General features: G+C 37.2%; 1 protein-coding gene across 9 annotated transcripts in view; it reads right to left on the bottom strand.

Annotated features, from left to right (window-relative positions):
- Lin28b (lin-28 homolog B (C. elegans)) overlaps nucleotides 1–26,892 on the bottom strand; it is a 109,698-nt gene extending 82,806 nt beyond the window's left edge. Inside the window, exons 1-5 of one of the 9 annotated variants that reach the window (XM_011243186.3) lie at nucleotides 26,805–26,892; nucleotides 16,926–16,974; nucleotides 10,629–10,882; nucleotides 9,998–10,153; nucleotides 9,615–9,796 (exon numbers count right to left, since the gene is read on the bottom strand). In XM_011243186.3, coding sequence (XP_011241488.1) covers nucleotides 9,615–9,796; nucleotides 9,998–10,037 — 222 coding nt within the window. In that variant the 5' untranslated portion in view covers nucleotides 10,038–10,153; nucleotides 10,629–10,882; nucleotides 16,926–16,974; nucleotides 26,805–26,892. Of the gene's footprint in view, nucleotides 1–9,614; nucleotides 9,797–9,997; nucleotides 10,154–10,628; nucleotides 10,924–16,925; nucleotides 19,281–22,742; nucleotides 22,873–26,005; nucleotides 26,513–26,804 lie in introns of those variants that run through there. The other 8 variants (XM_030245152.1, XM_011243180.3, XM_011243183.3 and 5 more) reach the window with 8 other exon arrangements.
- Nucleotides 26,893–27,668: the final 776 nt, after the last annotated feature.

Raw genomic sequence — 27,668 nt, forward strand, 5'->3', positions numbered from 1 at the left:
TCTAGCCAAAGTAAAAGTAATTTGAAATTTACATGAAATTTTTATATCCTATAAAACAAACTACAAATATAAATACAAATCTTAGAGTGATCAACATATTGATATTTCAAATAGAGCTCAAGTTTAACAAGTCACAAATTTAAGTTAAATTTGATATTTAAAAGCAAAATGTCGTAACAAAAGACTTAAAAGGCAACTAAGAAAAAAAGTATATTGGTGTATATTCTGGCAATAAATTGGTAAGAGCAAGTTTCTACAAAATCTAAAAACTATACTTTAAACACAAAACACTTTGTTCTTATCTCAGCATCCCCTAAAAGAACACAATTTGTGTGTGCATGTGGGCGTGTGTGTTTGTGGGTGTGTGTATTCTCAGACTTCCTAACACTACTGTTCTAAGAAGTTGTAAACTGCCGTGTAGATGCTGGGAATGAATCTGAGTCCTCTGAAAGAACAACAAGTGCCCCTAGCCACTGAGCCATCTCATCTCTCCATCCCCTGTAGATAGCTTTAAGGAAATATATTTTTTATTTTTTAACAATTTACTTTTTTGTTTTGTTTCTGTTTTTGAGGCAGTGTTTTACTGCATAACGCAGACTAGCCTAGAACTCACAATGTATCATCTCAGAATGGCCTGAAACTCAGTATGTATCCAAGGCAGGCCTGGAATTTGGGGATCTTCCTGCTTCCCAAGTACTAGGATTATAGGCATGAACTAATATGCTTATCCTCAGATTTATTTTCTATCAATTATTCCCAAATAAAATTAGTAAAGCCTTATAATTTGACTCTGCAAATAGCAAAATGAATGATAAACAGGGAAAAAGTAAACTTTTTGTCACTTATAGTAACAATAATAAGAAAATCTTTTTCTTGAAAAGTGTGCCAAAGTTATGTGTGTGCATGTATGGATGAGACTGTAGTGGATATGTGTTGAGTATATGTGAACTTGCAGAGGCCAGAAAAGAATCTGAGGTATCTTGCTATATCAGTATCCCCCTTATCTGAGACAGTCTTTGTTTGAACCTAGAGCTAGGCTGGTGACCAGTGAGCCTCGGTGTGACACTCTTCCTATGCTGCTCCCCACAGCACTGTGCTTACAGGTAGGTGCACATAGCCATGCCTGGTGTTTTTAAGTGTGTGCTGGAATCAGAACTCAGGCTCTCATGTTTGCACAAAAAGCACCCTGTTCTACTAGCTCATCTCTCCAGCCCCAAAATGTGCCAAAACTTGAGGGGTTGGGGAGGGAGAAAGGCAGAGAGCAGAATCCTTTAATATATCACCAAAAGTGAGTGCTTTACATTTAGTGACTAGTAAAGACTTTAGAATAGAAAAATTAAAGAACCACATTTTTTCTTAAGTGTCCTGGTTACTGTTCTATTGCTATGAATTGACATCATGACTAAAGCAACACTTATAAAAACAAAGCACTTAATTAGAGGCTTTCTTACAGTTCACAGATTTAGTTTATTATCATCATGGCAGGTAGCAGGCAGCACACATGGTACTGGAGCAATAGCTAAGAGATAAGCCCTGTCCCTTAGACTGAGAGATAGAGAGACACTAGACTTGCCATGGGCTTCTGAGACCTCAAAGCCCACCCCCAGTGACATAGTTTTTCCAACAAAACCACACCTCCTAATCTAATCCTTTCAAATCATACTACTCCCAGGCATAAGAATTCAACTATCAACCTATAGGGCCATTCCTATTCAAATCATCACATAGAGTACTTACTTTCTAAAAAGGAAATACATATCTGTAACAAGGATACAGCAATCTTCTTAATTCAGTATGAATAAGCCAAATAATAACCCAAGTCATGCAAATGAAGTAAGTCATGAGTTTATGTTGTATAGGAAAAGATGGTAAGTCAGTTAAGAGGAAGATTTGTAAAATGCATACAACCGATCTCTCCTTTTCCAAGAACAAAAGCTCCTAATATGATGGTAATTTTCAGGCAGATTGAAATTACTAAAGAAAAATACCTGAGAAAAAAGTGAAAGGCAATATGGACCTTCTTAGACAAAGGATATTGAAATATATATGTAGCTTTATCTGAAACAGGCTAAAAGAACCTGATCAGCTAGCCAGTTAAGACAACACAGAACAGACGAAGCTCTTCAAAAGTGACTGTAAATGAGCAAAAGAGGACTCCCCAAAATGAGGACCATGTTTCATATTATGAATCAAGTAGTGGTTATAGAATTTGTCAAAGCTCATCTAAGTGTGTGTGTGTGTGTGTGTGTGTGTGTGTGTGTGTGTGTTGTGAGGGAGGGATCCATAAATATATAATAGTGAATATATAAACTGCAGTTCAAAAACAATGATGAAACAAAAAATAAAATTCATGACATAAGCTTTTGAAAAATAGTCCTCAAATAGAGATCAAAACTGTCATCTGGCACTGTTTACAGGCTTTCAATTATTTTCATAGACACAATGTCAACTTTCAATGGGTTTAGCCTGACCTCTCTAAAATAGGAGATCATACCAAACACATTTTAATTGTGTGAATACTGAGGCTACCAGCCCACCAAGTGACCCAAGACCCCAAACCCAGTGAATTTCCCTTACTACACCACACAGTAAACAACATATGCTGGGTCCCTTTCACGTGTCAAACTATTAAGTATTTCATACATGGTAGCATTGAGTCTACACACTATTGCCATACAAAGTAGTACATTGGTATCCCTACTTATATTACACTTACAAATAGCTTCCTCCCCAAAGGATTAATCAATTTACTTAACCAGAGTTTATACATTCCATTAGTCTATGTTCTTATCACACACAAGATTAAACAATTATGAACAGCATTATCAAAATATATTGATTAAAACAGTATCTTTCCTTAGTTTACACTAAAGAATAAACATTATATATACATGAAAAACAAGTAAACCCCACACAGAACAAAAATTAATAAAACAAAAATATCTATATGGCAAGTTATTCCCAAACTTCAGTTTGTACCCTGATACATCTGACAGTTTATATATTTTTTAGATAAGATTTCATTATGTTGCCTAAGCTAGGCCTGAACTTGTAAGTCCAAGCGATCTTCCTACCTCAGCTTCTTGAACAGCTAGGACTATAGGTATGTTATACACTAAATAATATTATTTATCATAAAACTATAAATAAAAGTTCTAGAGTTCACAGTAATAAAAATTAAGCTATCAATATTATACAACATATTTTATCAAATGTTAAAAAATATTCAGTTTAGAAAAGACTAACCTGGGAGCTGGAGAGATGGCTCTTCATGCCTGTGCCCCAGAGTATAGGGTTAACAGGCATGAACCACTATGCTCTGTCAAACATTTTACTTTTTCCCTCGTATAGTCATGAAATCCAAAAGCTCATAGGTAAGTGAAAGGCAGTTTAGACACTACTGGATGAAGTGAAGCTCTGTACTTCCTCCTGACTTTGTTGTGAACCTAAAACTTCTCTTAAACACAAGTGTAGTTCACTGCTTAACCTCCTGTTTGGCATGCACAAGTTCATTAAAAAAAGATGGGGCTGGGCAGTGGTGGCGCACGCCTTTGATTCCAGCACTTGGGAGGCAGAGGCAGGTGGATTTCTAAGTTTGAGGCCAGCCTGGTCTGCAGAGTGAGTTCCAGGACAGCCAGGGCTACACAGAGAAACCCTGTCTCGAAAAAAACAAAACAAAACAAGATTGAAAAAGTTGGGAGATGGGAAAGTGGACGTGGGCAGTGATCAAAGGAGGGAAAACAGAAAACAAAACTACTAAGAAATGCAGAAACATGGTTTAAATAGGAACTTAATGTACTTCTAAATTTAAAGTGAGAATGACTGACAGCCTCTTTTTGAAAATTTTAAGACTATTTCAAAATCGGAAAGGAAGTATTCAGTATCTTTCATGTTAAGGGCAAAACTTGCCAAATGTTGGTTTAAGTGCCTTTAAATTGATTTTATGACTATACAGGTCAAAAGAATTGTAACTTACCCCAATTTTCTGATTTGTTAAACTGAGAAAATTCATCTTAAATTTTTGGAAAATTAAACTTTGGTTTTTTTTTTTTTTGATAGTTTCACGATGTAGCCAGATCACTCTGTGTCAGATCTGGGGTCACAAGCAAATGAACTGTTTTAAAACTGGTATTTGAGGCTGGAAACTTACTGTGGTAGAGTTTGCCTAGTGTATCCAAAAGTCAGAATTTGATCCTTCAAATCAGGAGGGGGCGTGGGTGGAAGGGCATTTTAAATATCCTTGAGAACAATAATAATCATATATTCAGCATATGAAAAATGTAAACATGCTAATATATGCATGATAAAAGTTAAATATAGCTCACTAGCAATCTAATAGTAGGAATACATCCTGATATATGAATATACTGAAGTAAATGTCTTCACATATTATTAATATCAACTGAGATAGGGTCTTACTGTGCATTACTCGCTGGAGTCTAATTCAAAGATGCTCCTGCTTCAGGGATGAAAAGTATGTGTCATCATGCCAAGCTTAAATATTAACCTTTTTCAATTCTTTTCTCTTTTCCTTTTTTTGTGTTTTCTGGCATACACACAGGGGCCAGAAGGGCAGAAGAAACTGTCTGATGCCCTGATACTGGAGCTAAAGACAGGTTGTAAGTTTCTCCTGTATGCATACTGATAACTGAATTGTATCCTTTTCAAGACTAGCAAGTTCTTTTAACACGTAAGCACTCTCTAACAGTTTAATATTGAAATATTGTAGAAATTGAAAATATGTAGAAATAAAATATTGACTAACCTGGCACAATACTCAAACGTTTCATTTATTTAAATAGTAGTTATCTATAAATATCTAATAGTATCTAATAACACTTTAAATTTAGACTATAATTTTTTTCTATGTTTCTTTGTTTTAGACAGGCTATAGATCTATCTGATATTAAACTACTCCTGCTTCTAGAACTGGGACGTCAGGTGTGTATCATACACTCAGCCATAATAACTTTTAATTTTTTTAATTTCCATTACTCTTTGAGATGTTTTCTAAGATAAATAAAAAGAAATATGAAATATATAAAAGCTTTGTAATTCAGATATTTGTATTATTTGTGAAGACAAAAATACAAATTCTATAAAGGAAAATACCAGTAATTACAAAGACCTGAGGACCTCTGGAGCAGCCAGTGCTTTTACTGCTGAGCCATCTCTCTAGCCCTGAAAATAAAAAAAAAATTTTTTTTTTTTTTTGGTTTGGTTTATTTTGTATGTGTTTGCAAGGATGTCTGATCCTCTTGGGACTAGAATTACAAGCAATTTTTAAGCTGATGTAGGTGCTCATAACAGAACCCAGGTTCTGTGAAACAAACAAACAAACAAACAAACAAACCCTGAGTCATGTCTCCAGCTAAAAAAGAAAACAAAAGTTTATATTAAAACTTATATTAAAACAAGAATCCTAAACATACAAACACACAGAGTGTGAAAAAGCGTCACCAGGCAAATATGCCACAAAGAGGTCTGTCATATCCAATATCTTTTTTTCATAAGTGAGATAAAGTCTTAGAAAATCAGTATCAAAACCTATATGAAAAATGTACATATTTAATATCAAATTATTTAAATAGCATGCAATTTTTCTAAAAATCTTCCATTGTATTTAACTCATATTAAAAACTTGTATTTTGGTCTGGATAGATGGCTTAGGGGTTAAGTGCACTGACTGCTCTTCCAGAGGTCCTGAGTTCAATTCCCAGCAACCACATGGTAGTTCACAACCATCAGTAAGAAGATCTAATGCCCTTGTCTGGTGTGTCTGAAGACATCTACAGTGTACTTATTCATATAAATAAAATAAATTAATGTTAAAAAACAAAAACAAAAAAAAAATCCTTGTATGTAAAAAAAAAAAAAATGCCAGTGCCTCTCAACTAAAACATGTTTCTACCTATAATCTGATTATAGCTGCAACTGTTCTAAGTTACTAATATAAAGACGTTGACAGGAAAGTTAGTTATTAGAACTTACAAAATAATTGTATTCTAGCTGAAATTTTTGGCAAGACCCTTGACCAGGAATACTTGCACGTCAATTGGGACAAATCTTTGTGCGCTGTATTGGACTCTTGACCACTTCCTATGAGGTGCGGTCATAGAGGGCTCAGTAACAAAATGCTCACCTAGCATGCATAAGGTAAAAGAAATATGACAAAATTCATAAATATAATAGTTCTTTATAAGATGTGTACCACTGAACATCATCAAGTCATTATTAACATGGTCAGAATACATGCCAATTTTCTGACCATAAAAACATGATCACTTAAATCACATGTTAACAGTAGAAATCACATGAAGACTGTCATTTCAAACCACCAATGGCTACTGTTTCCAACAGTTGAATCTCATCCCTTTTAGCTATGTTATCTAAAAACAGGAGAAGCACAAGTCCAACTTGAAGAATTAGATATCACAAGAACTAAAACAAAGTTTAACTACATTAATGCCAACAAAGTTTAAATACAATCATAACTAATATGCAGAGATACATATAAAATTTACTACAAAGAACTGCCTATCAAAATAACTCAACTGCTGTGAAATAAAGAGGATATGCAATTCTTTGTAGGAAATATCTCTACGAAAGAAAAGTCTGTGAGTCCCTGGGCATAAATTTTAAATATTAAACACCCTGAAAATAATATATTTTGGAGCTACAGAGATGGCTCAGCAATTAAGAGCACTGAATGTTCTTCTAGGACATGGGTTCAATTCCCAGCACCCACACAGCAGCTCACAACTGTCTAGACTTCTAAGATCTGACATTCTCACACAGACATACATTCAGGCAAAAAGCATCAATGCACATTAAAAAAATAATTTCTTAAATCATTAATTTTGATTTCTCAAATATATAACATTAAAATGTGCTCAGAGTGGAGAAATGGCTCAGCATTTAAGGACATGGACTGTTCTTCCAGAGGTCCTGAGTTCAATTCCCAGCAAGCACATGGTGGCTCTTATATAACCATCTGTAATAGGATCCAATGCCCTATTCTGGTGTGTGTAAAGACAACTACACTGTACTCACAAACATAAATAAATATTAGGGAAAAAAGTGCTCAGAGCCAGTGATGGAGGAGGCACACTCATGCCTTTAATCCTAACATTGAGAAAGCAGAGGCACACAGATCTCTATGACTTCCAGGACAACTAGCTCTACACAGAAAAACCCTCCAAAAAACAAAACAAAACAAACAAAACCCCTAAATGCTTGGGATACTATGGCACATGTCCTTTTGGATACAAACAGGACCAGCAAGATGGTGTACCAAGGGAAGCACTTGTCCCTCAGGCCAATCAAGTACCTGAGTTCAATACCTATGAGGTGAACTAGAACCAACTCCTCAGAGTTGTCCTCTAATTTCCAAAAGAGCTACTCAACACACAACCATACACATCACCCCAGAAACACAAAACAGTACATTATGTTAAAAAGCCAACCTGACATATCCTTACAAACACTGGCCTAGCTAAACATTTCAAATTTCTAATGTTTTATACATATTCTTATATAGTAGACTAGTATAAAAATATAATGAAGGTAATTTAACATAAAAAACCTGACAGCGTGTCTTGCAAAAATGTTTATGCAGTAAAAATAATAGCTAGGTTAAAATGCATTAACATGTTATAGAATAATTCTGAACCAAACCTGATGGTACAGAGTTCACAGTCCCCTAAATACCTCACTTATAACCATCTAACTTTTACTTGGACTAGAATCAGCAGGAACTCTGCTTTCTTCAATGTAATAATTCACATAATGCTAATTTATTTGTCAATCTCAAGTTTAGATGCTAAGAGCCTTCATTTAATCACTGTCCTTTCACATGTGCAGAGAATAAGGGAAATGTTAAAAAAACAATGGAACAGCAATAATTATATGAAATTTACCAGCAATGTATTTTAAATTCAGTGTACATAGAATTATTAATCTTACCTCTACTAAACAGTTTAAAGTAGATGCTTTAATAGGTCTAAATACTAACACTAGCTAGTAAAGTAGCTAGTATTTCAATATATCTCTATCTTTCTAAAATATATTTTAGAAACTCAAATACAAAGAAATTATTTCAAGGTGTAATCAAACAAAGAAAAAAGTTCTATTTTTTCATTTATCATCTATAAAACAAATTTATGACATCGTAAAGAACAATTTAACAACCTAAAAAGGTTCAAGGGAGAAGCAAGAGCCCGAAAAAACAGATTTTTCAATTTTAGTCATTCAATCTAAGAAATTTTGAAAAAGAAAAAAATACACCAGAGTATGTGACATAAATTTACTAGGCTTTATCCAAGCACCTATTTACTATTTACATTGTTTCATTATCCTTCCTCTGTTAACAACCAGTAATGACAGCCAGGCCTTGAGGAAAGGAAAAACACAAAACCCCACAGCTAGCAAGCACCAGAGCACAGCAGATGAAAACAGAATGGTTTCCTATGCTCCTCCTGGTTACAGATGTGATTTAAAATGACCTTCCTTGGGAAATGGGGTGTAAACATCACCAAGAAAGAGTAAGAAGGTATCACACCGGTTAGCAGAGGAGCCTCAGTGTTGCAGACATGGACCACGCCAGTCAACATGCAACATAAAGCTCACTCAGTTGCTTTTAACTCAGTAAACCCAAATAAGCCACTGTCCTCATGACCCTCTTCCTGTCTATGGACTCACGAGAAAACTTTTATTTTCTTTCCGAGCAGGCTGTAAACTCTTCTTAACCCTGAAGCAATTAGCTGATAGAAAGGGATTTATGAGGAAAGGTATTTATTGTTTCCTGGGGACATTTTTTAAAATGGAAAACAATGACTGTCCTTTGGTATTTAAGTTATTTTTAAAAACTGTAACACAACACAAGTAATTGTAGAAATTTACTGTGCAACCAACTATCCAGTTTTAAACAGCCAGGTTTGGCTGCATTTTCTTTTTAAAAAAAAAAAAAAAAAAATTGGTCTCTTAAAGAGACAGTATCCCTGAATCAATGACCTAAAAGGAAATAGTTCTTAAAGGTTTGGTTAAATCTTCTCTGGCATTGCTTCAAACCCCACTCTTCATTAATGACATTCTATTTTATTTTACTATTAACCAAATTATTTTTTCCTAAGCCCGCAAATGACCACAGAACAGACAGTGATAAACTAGTACAGGTGGTACTGTCATTAGAAGTATCCAAAAGTAGGGTGCCTATCTATACTTTCTTACAACAAGCCAACTGGCTGTGGGAAACCTCAGGATCCCAGGGTTTCTTCCTGCACTTCATGTTCATTCATAAGTCCAGGCAATGTAAGCCAATAGTAAGGGGCGCTTCCAGAATGCAATTTCCTTGTCGAATGAAGGGAAGGTTTATTAAATAATATCAACTCGAGTTATGTTGTACCAGTCAGTGAAGTACCAGCCTTCATTTTCTATTTATAAAAATATACCCCAGCAGGGACACATCTGAAAACTGGACAATCACCTGATTTTTATCGAATATTTCCGTATTACAATACACTTAAAAGCACATTTTTCTATATATATTAACATAACTACACACCAACTCCCAAGCATGGAATCCGGTAAAAAAGGGATTAAAAAGTCTGGCTTACTTGGTGTACAAATACATCCACTGGAATATCCAAGGGATTTCCCTCTCGACTTATCATGGAGATGAATCCGAATCCCATGCGCACGTTGAACCATTTACAGTGGCCAGTGCCATGCAGAACCTGGGGTTCGTCCTCTGCCAGCCCGGGCAGTTTTTCTGGCTCTTCACCTTTGCTTGCCCCGCCTGACACGGAAGAGGACAAAAGTCAGTTAGCCTGCATTTCTATACAGTGCTCATCTAAACAAAAAGTTTTGCTTGGGAAAAGAAGACATGAAGATTAAAAACAAAAGGTTGGCAAACATTTTCCTTCTTAAAAAAAAAATTGAAACAAAAAGGGTTAAAAGCAAAGCCAGGGAGGGGAAGCCACATTGCTGCACTGCTCACAGCAGCTTCCACGTTTCCGTACAGCCGCAGACTTTTTCATCTGGCTCCTTTCTCGGCAACATTCTACGGTTACAGCTTCTGACACTTCACTCACAGGCTGCTGATCTAATACTATTCCAATTTACAAAGAGTAATTTTTCAGCGAGATTGCTTTTCCTAGCAAGGAGAAAGAAAAAAAGAGAAATCCTAAGGATGGCTGGCTACTGGTTAATGCACATGAGGCAGACGGGAATCCCGGGGTATTTGCAATGTGCGTTCCCCTCCCCCTAACTTTCAATTAAAGTTAGGGTAGAATGGGGGAGGGGGCAGGTGTATAAAAGTTTTCTTGAACTCACTAACTGAAACTACACGTAATCACACACACACACATGCACACACACACACAATTCAAACAATAGCCCTCTGAAAGCTTTCCAAGTTGTGAATCAGTGTGGGCGGTACAAAACATTTTGGAGATCTGTAACAATAGGTTTTGCCAAAGCCCCACGGCACTCTAAGGGGGTGGGGAGATAATGCCCAGTATTAGGGTAATGGGGGAAAGGAGAGAAGGGGTGAAAAACTACGTGGTGGGGAGAAGCAGGGGAGAAAAGAAGAGAGGAATCACAGTAAAACAATAGAAAAGAAAATTAACCTTCGGCCATGTTGCCCCACCGGCCCTCAGCTTCAAACTCCAGAGATGAAAACTTTCCCTTTGGACCGGAGTGATCTTCAGCATCAGTCTAACATCTTGATTTTGTGCGATCACAAATTTAGTTCGCATGGTCTAATGTGCTTTCCTTCTTTTGATTTTTTTCTCTTCTCTCTCCGGTTTCTGGCCCCTGAGCACACGTGACTCTGTCAATTACATGCTTTCTTGCTACTAATTCACCTCGGATCCTTAAGGGGCTGGCAAGAGGAAGAGATAACCAATCGCCATTTCATCTGTGCTGACATCAAAATAATTTATGAATGAGCACGAAAAACTCAAACATGTTATCTTAAAGACAATCTGGGACGCTTCTTTATGATTAATCAGAATGCTGATTTTGTATTATTTAAACGAAGGGCCCTTGTGAATCGCTGGTTTAAAAAGGCAGTGTATGTGCACACGCCTGCTCTACACACAAGCTTCTCTAATCTCATAGGGGAGCCATTTAAATAAAGCAACTGATGTTATTATTCCCCACATATATACACCCCATAGGGATTCTGCTATTTCACAGCACCAAACCACCTTAGGGACATTAATATTTAATTTGTAGAGGAAAATACGCAATTCTTAAGTCCAAACTTAAATTTAATTATATAACAATTAACTTCAGATATTGGTAACATAAACCTACCAAAAGGCAAAAGCACAACTAATTTCAACCTGATTTTTTTTTCAATTTGAAATAAAATCCTACTGAAAAAAATCACTACTAATTTCCTATCAAATAGTGTTGCTCATATCTGAACATTTTTGAGAAGTATGAAGAAATTATACTTCACAGGTTTCTCCGACATCTCTTTCCGGGGGAGGAGATGTGATTAATGACTTCCTAAATTACAGCCCAGTTTTCCAGCCTAACGTAGAGTGAACCTCAATCAGCGGTGATTGTTCCCCAAGAGCAGGAGACTCAGCGCAGGGGGGGGGGGCAGGGGGGGCAGCGCAAGGAGGTAAAGAGGGATGCAGGAGAGGCGACTGTAAAGAAAAAAGCCTCCGCTGCTGGGGTGGGGGGTGGGGGAGGGCGCATAGGGGAAAGGTAAATCCGCCTAATATTAAGTGGACCCTGACATCTTAGAGGTCTACTGCCAGCAAGCAGGTCGGTCAAATGCATGAGACTGTAATAACGCAATGGGCTCCTCCTGTCCCTTCCTGTTGGCCCTCTGCATCAACACTTTTTGCTTTTCAAATTGTTTTTGTTGTGTTTGTAACCGTACTAACCACCTTATCGAATGTTTAAAAAAAAAAAACCAATGTATATTAACTAGAAGTGCTTTGTTTCTTTAAAATAAATTACCTGTTTTGAAACATTATAAGGCTTCCACCAGTCTTTCACTACCCCATCCCCCCATTTTCTTAAACAAGCAGTTTACAGAAAAACTGTAGATACCACTTCCCTTCTTCAAAGCTACCAGCTGACCCTCCCCCACCATGCCCGAACACCCCTCACCCCATCTCTCTAGCCAGCCCACACAGTGCTTCACACAAACTAAAATGTTGGGATTATGAAAAGTCCACACAGCACACCTATTAACACTCCTCCTCATGCTGAAAACCTAAAAATAATTGACTCAGATCTGAAATTAATCGATACATAAAGAAATAAATTATTTTCAGCTGTTTGTGATAAATGGTATCCAATCAAAACTGATCAATTTGGAAAGATTTTTTTTTTTAAATCTGGTCTTTCTTTTTTGTTCTCAGGAAGGAGGCAAGCTTTTATTTATTTTGAGAAGGATAACAATGTGCCAGCTGGTGGAGAGAAAAAAAAACCTTAAAATCCAAGGGATTTTCCAAGAGTAACAAGTCCCACATTCTAAAGAAGTTGTTTGCCAACCAAGCATTTACTAAACATTATCTTAATAGTAGAAATGGATTACTATCATACTTGTTATATTATACATTATAAACAATAAAAATCTAAATGTTATTTTTTGTAATTAAAATAAAATACCTTTTAAAAATCTAATATCAAATAACCTGGAAAAGTATCCAGGAAAATTGGGATAGTTTACCGGATATTTATGCAAAAGTCTCAAAAAGCTAACGGGCCCAGAAATTTTGGTTTCTGGTGAATTACATTTTATCTACAAGTTTGTTTTTAGTTATCGAAGTTTACTAGTAAGAATCAAACACACAGTAAATGGATTCTGGGTCCTTGCCTTCTTAAATCTAACAAATTTCTGATATACTTTAGTGTGTGTAAAGTAGGAATGCTTCTGCTGAGCCGGAATGGATGGTACAGTTATGGGATTCACAGTTGTACCTGATTAGGGGCCTCCGGTATTCAAAGTATTAAGGTAGGGTTCACCAGGCTGGTCACTGGTGTCAGAGGTTATCAATTCATTCATTTCCTGAGAGGGACATCAGCCTTTCAAGTTATGTGGAGGGTTTTTCCAATTGGGAACCCTGAGAAAAATCTCTAAAATTCATTGACAAAGAACTTAAGGCACAAGGATTTACATACCTTGGGGGTGGGCATAAAGAGAGGGAAATAGAGGTGAAGGAAGGCTAGAAAGAAACAGGAAAGAAGGAAGGAAGTTGGAAAGGGGGAGAGTTGCAGACACAATCTCATCAACTCAAGGATATGGCACTGTCTTTTAAATAGGTTCTGCCCCCTCCCCAAGTCTTTTGAGCCTTTTTATAAACTGACCATAAGCTCTTAAGGCTCAGAGTGCTTCTATCACATAAAATGATTCTTATGAGTCTCCTACAATGCTTTCCAATTTGTCACCTTCTGAAGTCTTCTGGTTTTAATTTTTTTCTCATTTCCTACTTGGTTTTAGTGCCAGAAAGACCCGCGTTTGACTAAAATGCATGTTATAAACCTTCAAAAGCCAAATGTTTCATAGCTTGATTTACCATAGCTCTTCCAAAATGTCTTTAGAATTAGCCCTAGTCCTACTCTGGCTCAACTTAATACCGGAGGGAAGGGATGACAAGCAATCTACCCCAAGTCCGCTGGATATAAGGCTTGGGTTTCCCAGTTTTTGTTTTTTTTTAAAGGTGGTCACGTTTTCTCAACTGAATTGCTCCGAAACAACATTCTGCAAGAAGCCCCGACCCTGCTCACCGTTAGAAGCTGAGTATAATTCTATTAGAGCAGAAGCAGTGTTTTGGTTCCTGTGAAAACTATAGAGGAGCTGAGGCACTGCTGAGACTAGACCTCCTGGGCGGTCACTCAGCAACTAAGCAGAGCTCAGCAGCTCTGCCTCTGTCTTGGCAGCTAGCACTTTCCTGTGCAGCTTCTGCCCCCAGAATCCCCTAGGCTCCAGGGCCCCAAGATCCCAGGGTCGGATTCTGGGGTTTGCATACCTGCCCTTTCCTTTCTTTTCCGCCCAGCCATTTTCTCACCTTTCTGTCTCCTACCCCCTTACCCTTTACTTAACCCTTATCCCACCATCTTCCCTCTAGAAATTCAGTCCTTCCACAGAAGGCTGATGTCTTACTAAGGGACTTTTAAACATTTGTCATCTTGTTCTTCAAAACAAACAAAAGAAGCCCTTATCTTCACCACTAGGACAAAACATTAGCCCCAATCTAGACCTTTTTTTACTGAATTTAAATATGTCCCATATATAATTTGATCTTTTACCTCTGAGATTCCAGAATGTTCTAAATCTAAGGAGACTCCGGAGAGACTCAGAAAGTGACTGCCCCCGCCCCCACCGGCCATGCTTAAAATTAGCAAGCTGCGGAGCCTGCAGTTGGGAGCCTGGCAAGTAGCTAACACATCAGCAGCGCCCGCCCGTCTTGGAAGGATCTAGAATAAGCGGAGGGCAGGAGGAGACTGTGGATTTAGGGACCCCGTTGGTTCCCGCATGATCGTGGGCAAAGGCTATCGACCTGCGTCGGGGGAAACCGATCCGACTCTAGCCACTCCCTGTGTTTCAGTGAAGTACTCCATGGTGGATTAAAACAGGGAGTCATAGGAAATGAAACCCCCGGCAAAGGTGCCCAGAAAATTAAGGCGTTTTGGTTTTGTTTCCAAAACCAAAATTCCGGTCTCGTTCAAATTGGTTTTTAAAACCCGGAGACAAAAAAAAAAAAAAAAAAAAAAAAAAAAGTTCTGACTTCAAGCAATTTTTCTTCTTAGAGTTATTCAGTTGTCAAAAATCTCTTTAAAATATTTTTTAGATGCCTTCTGAATTATATTGTTTGGAGACTAGTGTGGAAACATTGGAACTTACTACTATCATAAATCTAAAGTTTTTCATTTAAATCACTTTTACCAAACCAAGCTATTTTTAATTGTACTTTTGCAGTAAAACAAAACTTGGATGAACAGAATTCATAAATGAGGCATTATTTTAAAGCTATTATTTGTAAAATGTTATTTTGAAAATCTAGCAAAATTCCGTTACAATAGCATTTCTCTTGCAATAATAGGAAATAAAAATTGAGTATTACTTTTCTCACATATTTTCTAAACTATGTTCAACAAATACTTTTGTAAACTATTTTAGTTAAAGTGGTAACTTTATAAAAAATCATCTAATAATAAATAAACTTTATATAACTATTCAAAATATCACAAAAGAACTTAAATATAGGCACCATTTTCCACTTGTGTTACTTGCACATGTATGCTTCATAACCCAAGGATTACTTTATAGTAAATAGAAATGTCTGAATGTATAGAATGAAAAATACAATGTACACATATTTAATTCTCCTTCCCCTAAAATCATTTACAGGTTGATTATATAAAAGTTCATCTCATAAAAACCAAATAATCAGATGAAAAGAGTATGCTCTACCTCTTAGGATTATTTCAATATTTACTCTGAAGAGTTTACTGATCATAACAGAAATAGGAAGCTGGAAAAAAGGTGGGGAGTAGAAAGATGAGAGGCTTGGAAACAAACCCTGGGAAATAATCATGTAGCTCAAATCTGCAGGCTGGGACACCAGCCCCACCTCCATCCTGGCTGGCAGTCTCTGATTCCTAACTGAATGGCTGGGGCATCAAGTCCCATTGATAGTCAGAGCCTTTCTGCTTACAGCTCAGCCTGCAGAAACAACCTCCCTTATGTAAAAATGGTACCTCTTTTCTCCAACTTTCTTTTCATCAAGAAGAACAGAAAAACTTTATTGCAGTCATTCAACACATTGGTGTTAACATGTTTTCCAAACAAAGAAAAAATGCCTAAGAATTCAATTTACTACCAGAAAAACGCTATAATCAACAGTAAGAAGTGATATATTAATATTTGTAGCAACTTTTTAACAGTGAAACTCACTAGAGCATCATCAACATGTTGTTTCATTCCACAAAGATAGTGCTTGCCCAAGGCATCATTGACTATGGCTTTTCCATTAAAATACCTGATCCTTACTCTGGCTATACAATCCTTACTAGTATATTTAATATTAAAATATCATTTCATTATAAATCATTATAGTTTTGTGGCTCACAATTCTTATGGAATGTTTTCAAAGGTACACTAATCTACGACTCAGCCAGAGCCAGGTGTGGAGGCACACACACTTAATTCCAATTCCAGAACTCAAAGCAGAGCTGGGCATATTCCTGTGAGTTCCAGGTCAGCCTGGTTTACATGGCAAGTTTCAGGCTAGGCAGTGCCACATAGTGAGACCCTCTCTCAAAAACAAGACAAGAAAAACAAACCAACCAACCTTAGACACATTTTTAACTCATTAGGGCAAATGCCAGAGTAACATAATATTATCAATAAGAGTATTACTAAAAAAATCAATAATATAAATAATAAAATTCCATGTCTAAAGTCTAGGTTTAACTTCAAGAAACTCCATTTTACAATAGGATAATGAGCAGATTTTAGTAACTATAGTGAAGAGCAATATAAATGATGCAGCCTGCATTAGTGAAGCGAGGAGGCTCACAAGTCCACTTTACATACAGTGAATTATTTGAAAACACCATTCTATCTGTACTTTAATTCAACAGGTATTTGTTAACACCTACTGGGAATCACAGGAATGAATAAGCAATGGATTTTTCTCCATAAATATTTAAGTATGTTACCTGTTTGAGAAAAGAAAATCACAAAACCAAACACTATCAAACAGAAGGGTGGGGTAAGTAGAACACACCACCCACACAACTGTGGTGGAACAGCGGTTTTATAAATGGATATTCTAGATGGAGTATACTAGGTTGCAATGCCAATCTTCCCCATGTGGAAAAATCAAAATGGAGTCCTCACATATGCCAGGCACTAGGTTAAGTAAAACATTTAATTGATAAAACAGACTAACCTGGGGCTGATGAACCCTGGTTGAATGACCTCATCATCTTCTGAAGAACCTAAAATCAGAGAGTTCAAGTCAGTGCTACGACAGTTGCCTATTTAATGTCTGCTTCTGCAACTTACCAACACATTAGAAACAACAGATGTCCATATTTATACTCTGTGAAGTCACCTGCAAACTAGTCTTTACAAAATCACCTCGATGAGCTGATAACCGTTTGCCATAAACTTATCTGTTACTTCTATCAAGGGACATTGGCTTAAAAAAATAAATAAATAAAACAAGAGCCCTCAGATATAGTAATCACAATTTTATGATGTAGCTTCAAATATTTTGTTTGTTTGTTTGTTTATTTTGAGACAAGTTTTCTCTGTGTAATAGCCCTGGCCATCCTAAAACTCTCTTAAAGACCAGGCTGGCTTCTAACTCACAGAGAACCACATGCTTCTGGGATTACAGGTGTGAGCCACCACAGCTGGCTACGTTTTTAATACTGAATTTTATAGTTTAATTAAAGGATATCAATTTTTTTCACTTAAAAATCTAGCTAACCTACAATACCATGCTTCTTGGTAGAACTATCTAGTCAGACATATTTTAGAAGATAAATCATAAGAAAGTAATCCTGTTCCTGAGAAAATAACTAAAATCCTATACCACTGAGTAATAATCTGTTACACTCAGACACTCGGTTTTTCTAATTTTTTGAGACAAGAGTCTCAACTATGTAGCCTAGGCTAGCCTCAAACAGAGAGCAGTCCTTTTGCCTCAGTCTCACAAGTCCTAGGATTACAGGCAAATCCTGGATTACAGATGTGATTTATTGTGCCTGTCTTCAAATCCCTTTGGGTAAGAGCAGAAAAGACTATGTAGCACTAGCTGTCCTAGAACACACTATATACAACAGGCTGAGCTTGCATTCAGAAATCTGCCTGTCTCTGGAGCACTGGGTACCACAAATATACAATTTCAAATACTTTTTAAAGATAAAATTACTTGAATAGTAATATATTTAGTTAATTAAAAATTAGCTATATTTAAAGACATCAAATACCTATTAACTCAAATTTTAAAAGAAAATCTAAGTATTAATTCAGATGTGGTGGCTCACACTTTTAATCCCAGTACTTGGGAAGCAGAGGCAGGCAGATCTGAAATTGAGGTCAGCCTGGTCTATAGAACAGGTTCCAAGACAGCCAGGGCTACACAGAGAAACCCTGTCTTGAAAAACACAATGCTTGTCTTTCCTAAGTTTTAAATTCTGTATCTACTAAATACATACACACAGACACACACACACACACACACACACACACACACACACACACACGCGCGAGGGGAAGAAAGGGAGGGAAGAAAAAAATACAAACAAAAGAAAGAGAAAGGAAAAAAAAAAACTCTATTAGGTGCAAATACTTAGGTCCTAATCTCTGTCCTCTCAAAAGGAAATGGAGGCTTTCCCAGGTACTCAGTTCTTCTGTATGTTGACTCAACTTTTTTTTTTAACACAATAAAAGAACGTAACAAAGGTACAGGAACTTCTGCACTTTAACAGCTTCAGCTATTCTGTGTTTACAACCAAGACAAATAAGATAATGACAGGTCAAAACTTTAACTCAGTAAATATTATTCAAACTAGCTCTCTATAAGGTGTGTATCTCAGGTCTTTTTTCTCAACTGGTTTATGTGTGTGTATTATAAATTATTATCTCAGTAGAGCTTTGGCTTGCAATGATAACCAGACATAATGGTATATGTCTTAATCTCAGCTCTCAGGTGGTTGTAGAGGGATCATCACACTCGCGAGTGCACGCACATGCGCACACACACACAAGCACACAAGCACACACACACACACACAGATCCGCACGCAGGACACAAACAGACACAAACCTTGATTCCTTGATTTCAAGGGCAGCCTTGAACAAGACCTCATTCATTTTATTTTCTATTTATGTGTGTCTCTGCATGTAGGTGTACACATCTGCATACAGAGTCTTGAAGTGTCAAAAGAGGGTGTCAGACTCCCCTGGAGATAGACTTTGTCTACACAGCCAGCTCCAGGACAGTCAAGACTACATAAGAAGACCCATTCTCAAAAACAAACAAACAAAAATTCTTAACTGTGAAAGGAGGATCCAGAGTTCAAAGTAACTAAAAAGGAAAAGGAAGCCAAGCAACTTGAATAATACTTGGATTTTTCATTATGCAAACTCATATAAGAAATTTTGTATTATGAAGTTCATATACTTTATATTATGAGTTCATTCTTTCAACAGGAAATAAAATTATTACATAAAATTCACCTATGTGCCAGGTGGTGGTGGCACACGCCTTTAATCCCAGCACTTGGTAGGCAGAGGCAGGCGGATTTTCTGAGTTCAAGGCCAGCCTGGTCTACAGAGTGAGTTCCAGGACAGCCAGGGCTACACAGAGAAACCCTGTCTTGAAAAACAAAAAAACAAACAAACAAAAATTCACCTATGTGACACTGTTTGTTTTGCTGTACTAAAACCAGAACCTTGCACAAGGCACTGCCTCGAAGCTACATGCTCTCAGGAGGTAATCTGACTTCAATTTTTCTATTTCCTTTCCTTTTGTTTTTGAAGACGGTATCACTCTGTAGTTCATCCTGGCCCAGAACTTGCTATCTTCTTGACTCCGTCTGCTGGAATTACAAATTTGTCATACAGTTTATCCAAATTAAGAGTTAGTAGACAGAATGAAGTTTAAAAATGGACTACAATCAATCCATATACTATTTACTGAATGACTACAGTTGGAATTTGATAGGTAAATGTTACATGCAATTAATTAAAAATTAAACATTCATATTTTTTTATATTTTCAAAAGAAAAGTTACTTAAATGCGTATGTACCATAGTAGTACAAAAAATAGCTAACTTATATTTCACATATGGGTGTTTTTATTTAATATCTGATTTTTCTAAAATACTTCAGGAATTATTTCCTAAAATACTTTAGGAGCATAACAGCTTATTAACTTTCATTAAAACTGAACTAAAATCTTATGATTACATTTCTCTGCCATTTCGCTGTTCATCATTTAGATCTCCACTTGCAGCTCTTCTTTGTACTTCTTCCTGAGTAAGACGCTTCTACCATGTAATGTCCTCGAATAGCCTCGGGGAAAGATGTTCTTTCTTCCAACTTCCCTGGGCTCTGTGGCAGCAAAGACTGTAAGATACTTAGCTCATTATAACTCATCCTGCAGTCGTTAATGCTTAGTTTATTTTTGTTGGTTTTTGATTGGTTGGATGGTGTTTGTTTTGAGGATTTGTTTGTTTGTTTGTTTGTTTGAGACAGGGTTTCTCTGGTGTAGCTCTAGCTGTCCTGGAACCTTTTCTGTAGACCATGCTGGCCTCAAACTTAGAAGTACCTCCCAAGTGCTAAGATTAAAGGCATGTGCCACCACCACCTGGTTTTGATATGTAGTTTGAAAAAATAATTCCTATAGCAGTGTGGCTTTTATGATGGGGGTGGGGGGTGGGGGGAAGACTTCAAAAAAAAAGAAAAAAATGTTCATAAGAAAGTGAATTGAGTGACTATTGAATCTACAACATTCATATATAATTTCAGTTTTAGTTTGTTTTAAATATACAGGGGCTAAGAATGTTAGCTTAGATGGTAGACTGCCTAGCATGCATGAGTTACTGGGCTCAATACATGCAGACAAAGACAAACATACAGATACATACATGTACACACACATACATCACTTCTGCTTTAAAACTACCTTACTTACAATCTTTCTGTATTACAAACACTAAACTTTATGTTTCTCATTAAAATACATAAAAATATTGTTATATGATGTTAAAATACTCTATAGTAACTAACCGCATAGGAAAATGACTCTTGCTTTGAATTAATTCATTCAAATACTGACAAACTGTTAAACCTACAAAAATGAGTAATGAATTTAAAAAATACAAGTATAAAACATATTACTCTGAATTTTGTTTCTTGTGAACTTTTATTCCTAATCTAATTAAATTAATATAATTAAAGGGAAGCTAGCTTTATGTCAGCAAAAAGTAATTTAGCAACCAAGAATAATATTCAGCATAGAAGGATCATTCCACAATTTTCCAACCTTTTAAGAGATACTAGATATTTTTAATTATTGGTACTGACTAAACTGATATAACTATATTAACAGTAAATATTCAACCTACAGCTTAGAGCAAAAAGTCTATTTTACTGTATCAAATAGATTTCTACAAAGCAAAATAGGCAACAGATGATTTTTCTTAAAAGAGCTCAGAAAACAGTTTTATACAAGACTAGTAAAAATTATATAGCAAGCATGTAACACCAGAGAAAAATCTAAAGCACAATACTTACTGACAATAACTTAAAATACAACATACACATATAAAATATTAAACGTAAAATTGAAGAATTGTATCAAAATGTACTATCAAAATATTCTTAGGTCATACTCTTAAAAATGTTTAATAGTTAAAAATCATACTTTAATAATTTGTTACAAATTTAGTCAACAGACAAAATTCAAGTCCTACATAAAATCAGAATAAATTACCTTGTAACTTAATAGCCTACTAATTTTAGTAATAATTGGACACATCATGTATGTTATATATCAATCGTACAAAGGTAAAGACTTTAACATTCTAAAATGAAACACAAATACATGTAGTTTCACAGTTTAAAAAAAATCTTAGGTTACTGAAATTTTAGGACAAGAAAATGTCATAAAACATTTAAAAATTAAACTAAGAGTAGAGAATTTTGTTACCTATGGAAAAACATCACATTATTTTTCATATGTGCAAAGTATCCAAGTTAACTTATGAGAGCAATATTTATAATATTGCTGAATCAGAACGATTAATGTAACTTGTCAGTTATTTTGCAAGCTGAAATTTTACTGGCTTCATGTCTACCACCTCTTCAAAGGCTGTAATAAATAATTCAAATAAATAATTCAATCTAGGAATTTAAAACTTCATTCAACCAGCATACTGTCAAGCCTATGTGAAGGTAATGATAGTGTTACAACTGCTAATTGCTAAACAACTCTAAATTAAATGTAAACAATACAGTTGAGTTACAATACAAATGGGATATAGCAAAATGGTTTTTCTAATGCAAATATATGTACTTTCTAACAATGAAATAATAGTTTTATAACAGCTCAAAAGTCACATTAAAAGAAGAAAAAAACTGCAAAATTTGTTTCAGATGAAAGAGAAAATCAAACAGTGACAAGCTAGCTAGTAACAGGATTTTGAAGGCCCAGATTGTCTTTAAAATAGCTTCCTTTAGATTACACAAAGTGATTCCAAGTAAAACTGAATGGCTCTATGTAATTACAATGTTAGCAACATTTTATTTGACATATTTTTAGTTTTAATATACATTAATGCTTAAACTATTATGCTACCAGAGACAAAGTTAAATACTAGAACTTTTAGCATCCTCTAAATAGCTTGATTATTAAAAAACATTCTAGTTTAATAAAAACATGCTTGTGGTTATATTACTGACAATGAACTAATATGTTACTATATCATATTATATAAAAATCAATAGCATTTTAATTAACAGAGGTGAAACCGGGACTACTTTTTTCCTTTACAGATTTCTAAAATTTTTTTTTTTTTTTTTTTTTTTTTTTTTTAAAGATTTATTTATTTATTATATGTAAGTACACTGTAGCTGTCTTCAGACACTCCAGAAGAGGGCATCAGATCTCATTACGGGTGGTTGTGAGCCACCATGTGGTTGCTGGGATTTGAACTTCGGACCTTTGGAAGAACAGTCGGGTGCTCTTACCCACTGAGCCATCTCGCCAGCCCCCTGATTTCTAAAATTTTTAGTCTGCCAAAACATATCCTTCGTATGTAGTTCAAAATATTGTAATTGAAATGTTTTTGAAAAATTTGATAACTACTGCATAGATTATCTGAAAAACAAAAAAAAAGTAGCATTGTAACTCTGACATTCATAAATATGCAAATGCAACACTGGGTGGAAATATCTGAACAATCTGAAACATGTTCTTCCATCATTGGAACTAGCCATTCAACACCAGGTCTTTTTTCTATATAATTAAGCTTTTGTTCAAACATGGAAGAAGAAGAAGAAGAAGAAGAAGAAGAAGAAGAAGAAGAAGAAGAAGAAGAAGAAGAAGAAGAAGAAGAAGAAGAAGAAAACCTAGAAGCTGAATGCTTGAAAATGAGCCATATGCCCTTTGTCTTGGTTTGTCACCTTTGACCCTTAATTTGATCCTGCATATCAATTCATTCTATTTTTAGAAAATAATGTCAAAGTTCTATGCTTAAAATAGTACTTTTCTTGCTGCAATAATGAATTTGTTCATTACACAATCCTCTTCAGGTAATCTTGACAGTTTCTCACATCCTTCCTCCTGTCTCACAACGTAGAACTCCAGCATTATCAATCACTGTGACCACTTAAACTCTGATGTCTGTCTTGCCTCTAACAACATAAACTTCCCTGAAGTGCTAGATCAAGACAATCTCAAAATTTATATTCTTTTGGAAATTGTTCATATTGTTACTTCTAAATAGGACTTATTTCACATATAGTTTTTAGTTTGGTATTTGATAACCACACATTATGATACTGATTTTTATGGTGCCAAAATATAAACCTCAATCAAACTCGCAAATAAAAACTGATGTACAGCCTTGCACTACCATCAACTAAAATCACAGTTTGGGGGTTAAATTCATTGGTTGGCTAAACTAGTTTTAAAGTTTTGTTGTCAGGAAGTGACAGCTTTCAGAAAATGAGAAAATCTCTAGCACTGATCCTACTTATTTTATACTATTATTCAAAACCAATGCAGAACAGTAAATTAATATACCTTGGGAATAAATTGTCTTTATCATATCTTCTGATTTACAGTCCAATTGGGTAAAAATTCATTAAATGAAAAAAATATATAACACAAATATACAAATTTCTCCTTGAACCGCCACACAATTTCTGTGTACAGTTTTCAGGTAGATTGACTAGGGAACAATATGGCTGTCTTGGTTCAGCACTGTGGTCAGCGACTTCATAGACTCACCCTGTCAGAGGTTCAGCACAATACCATTAAGCATATGCATGGTAAGTTTTCAAACCAATATAACCCTATAAATCACATTTCTAGATATGGATGAGTAAATCAATTTTATATATCTATATATAAAGAATTCTCATTGTTCTGCTTGGCAGCAAGAAATGTTTGCTTACCTTGTAATTTATCAAAAACAGTGATTGTTTATAAAGAAAATGCATTACCTTTAAAGGACAAGAAAAGCAAGTATTGGTTCTAAAGCCTTTAAATACAACATCTTTAACCTTTTGGTAATTTTAAGACAAAAGAAAATTCTAAAATAGACCAAATAACCCTTTACCTACTGAAATACTTTAATGTTCCTTTCACGATAAGGAGCTTTAATAATGACCTCTAAGTTGACTCATCTCCATATTTCTATTTTTATCTTAATCAACTATGAACTAAGATGTATATAAGTCATCTCCTGATCAGAGCTTGGGAAAATGTGGTATCACTCCAACTATTTTGAAGATACCAGTCCCTGCACCTATAGAATGCCATGAATATACCTTTTGTTTAGGAGTGGATTTTCTCTTCTATTAATGAATTTTAAAGTAGTATAGCAATCTGTTATGAAATCCAAACGTGACCAGATCAGATACCAATAAAGATTAAAGTTTCAAACAGGTAAGACAAGACCCACCTACCTCTTCTTTCATCAGAGTCAATACAAAAACTAAACTTTTATCCACGGCTTTACTCAAAGTTTAGTGGGTTTGGGAAGTTACATGTGCAACGCCCTTTAAAATAAGTCATCCTGAAAACTAAGCATAGGTGTTTTGGATCTCAATGTGCTTTATTTACAATGACTCTGGTTCAGAGTATTTTGTATTTACCTCAAGTTTAATTTCACAACAAATTTTTCATTCTTTCTCAAAGAAGTTTGGTTACAGAACATATATTAAAATACACTCTTATTATTTGAAAAGGGTAAAAGGGTCATATAATCATCAGATCACTGGTCCTAAATCTATTGCAAAGTATTCATAAACAGTTCATTCATATTAGCAATCTGCACTAAATATATGAAATTCCTTAAACACTTAAGATATTTTATTATCAAGAAACAAATCAGCTGATCCTACTTGTAAATCAGGAAACTCTAAAAATCTTCACTCATGAAAATCTTCCTTCCCTTGTTAAAAGCCTGTGGCAGTTTAATTCCTCGAGGTCTTTAAGAAACCAGGTACATTTACACTTCAGTAGTTCATATACATAAAGAGAAATAAACATTATTATTTAATAAAAATATTTCTCTGAGAACTCTCAACATGAACTAGGAACTTATTACTAATTTAAATGGAAATTGTTATATCATATTCTTTTGAAATGAATTAACGTACAGTCTAATTCAGTTCTATCAAATCTCAAATACTGAGGAGAAAGATGTCATCTCACCAATTTACATTTATTAAAATTACAAAATTGACACATTTCCAAGGACTTGGATTGCTAAAGGTTTACTTTAAAGATCTATCTGATAAGATCGTGACATTTTATTTACTATTTATTTTATTAATTTACTGTTAGACTTTAACATTTGTTTTAAAAGGCCATTTTTCATTAGTGGTCAGCTAAATGTTAAACACACAAAAATAAAACATCATAATTTTGTGATAGGTGAAGAAAAAATTATTTTTAGTTTTCCAGAAATATTGTAAAATGTTTTACATCATTATAATACTAGATAGATGTCACTGCCACCTCACTACTACAATATTTTTGACAAAAAAAAAAAAATCCCTACAATAATAAGAGAACACGATGTATTTTCTCTTGCGTTTACAATTCTAACCATAAAAATATTTCCGGGAGAAATTACGTCTGTGAACAGTAATATTACACGACAGCTTAAAACCTACATATAAAAACAAACCCATAGAAAGGACCTCAAGGAAACACTGGCACGTAAGATTTCATCCTGCTACGTGAAACAATCCAAAATGGCGGACTTACTATTACTTACATTTAAGATATTTGCCAATAAGGGAACTAAATGCATATTGCAAGATGTTGCTCGGAAACTCTTAATATTTATCAATTAAAAAAAGTTTTCGGAGTACAAATCCTCATCAAGAACCCGCATCCACTTCTCGCAGTTAACGCTGCTGCATTTCTTCCCCGGTTTTATCCTTTTTTCCAACACCACCGACGTCTGTTTCCCTCGCATCTCTTCCCATCCTGAATTCTAATTCACAAACTGAAGTCACCCAGCCAGCCCGAGCGCGAAGGCTACCCGACGCCCGCCGGTACAAAGCGGCCGGGCGTGCGGCGAGCGCGGAGGGCAGGTGCGCTCGCCCCCTGGCGGGAGCCCGCACTCGAGGAGCCCGCACCGCGGGGCGAGCCGCCGAGACCCCAGCCCGCACCGCCCGCGCCACCCACTCCGAGCCCGCCCGAGCCGCGCACGGCGAGCCCGGGCGGCCGCGCTGACCGCACCGCGCCCACCCGCGCCCAGAGCAGGGACCCCCAAGGTGTGAACCCGGAAGTACAAGCACGGCCCGCGCCTGGAGCGAGAGAGCGGGAGGACGGCGGGCTGCGGCGCTCCGTCCCGCACGGCAACTTGTCGCGGGACCTGTCACACCCGCCGCTCCGCGCCACGCCGCGCGGCCCTTCCGCTCTCCTCTCTCCCTCCCTCCCCACGCTGGCGCCTCAGCGCCCCGCTCCTCAGCTCCCAGCTCCGCTCGACGTTGCTCACGTGCGACACCCGCACCCGCGCGCACCCCGGGTCCGCGCCCGCGTCCTCGCCCGCGCGGCCGGCTGCTTACCTCCGCGGCCTCATGGTCGTGCTGCCCGGCGCGCTGGCGGAGGGGAGAGAGAGAAAGGGCGGCGGCGGCCGCCGCGAGCCTGTCACTTCCTGACGGAGCTCGGCCGCGAGGGCCGGCGCATGGCGAGCCGGAGGGCTGTGCGCGCCGAGTGCCAGGGACCGGGCGGCGTGGGGGCCCGAGCGGCTCGACCCGAGCCCTGCGTCAGGCCGAGGCTCGCGCACACCTGCCCGCCGCCGCTCCGAGCCGCGTCATTGGCTGCCCGCGCCCAGCGCGCGAGATTGAACCTTCCATTCATTCCGGGGGCCGGGCGTGCGCGCGCCGCCGCCCCGGGACTCCTGCCCCGAGCGCGCGCGAGCACGCGCTCCCACCCGACCCCCATCTCCTGACCCGCTCAGGCGCGTCCCCGAGGGCCTGGGGCGCTCACGGCCCGCGGCTCCGCGGTTCTTCGGGAAGCTTCCAGAGCCGCGGCCTTTCTCTCCGCGTCCTGTCGCGCGCCCCGTGGGTCGCAGGGAGCACGCGCGATGGAGGCAGCGGGCGCACTCTCCGGCTCAGTCCCGCACTCGGTACCCGGGAAAATAAGGATGCGCGTTGGCCGTAGCCGGCGCCTCGGGTCGGCTGCGCAGGGGCGAGCCTGCCTAACCGTGCAGTTTGGGGCAGTAAGGACAAAGTGCATCTGATCTGAATCCAATGAGCTGCATCCACCAAGTCAGAACTTCGAGGGACCTGGCATCCTCTGTGCCTAGTAAAATGTATATTCGACCCCCAATTCTGTTCGACTTAGTAATTGTCCCATAGCAAGCCCTTAAGTCGGCGGCCAGAAACGAGGCTGTGTGTGTAGTCCGGGTATAGTGTCCCACATTACTG

This window comes from Mus musculus, chromosome 10 (genome assembly GCF_000001635.26).
Source record: "Mus musculus strain C57BL/6J chromosome 10, GRCm38.p6 C57BL/6J".
NCBI lineage: Eukaryota > Metazoa > Chordata > Mammalia > Rodentia > Muridae > Mus > Mus musculus.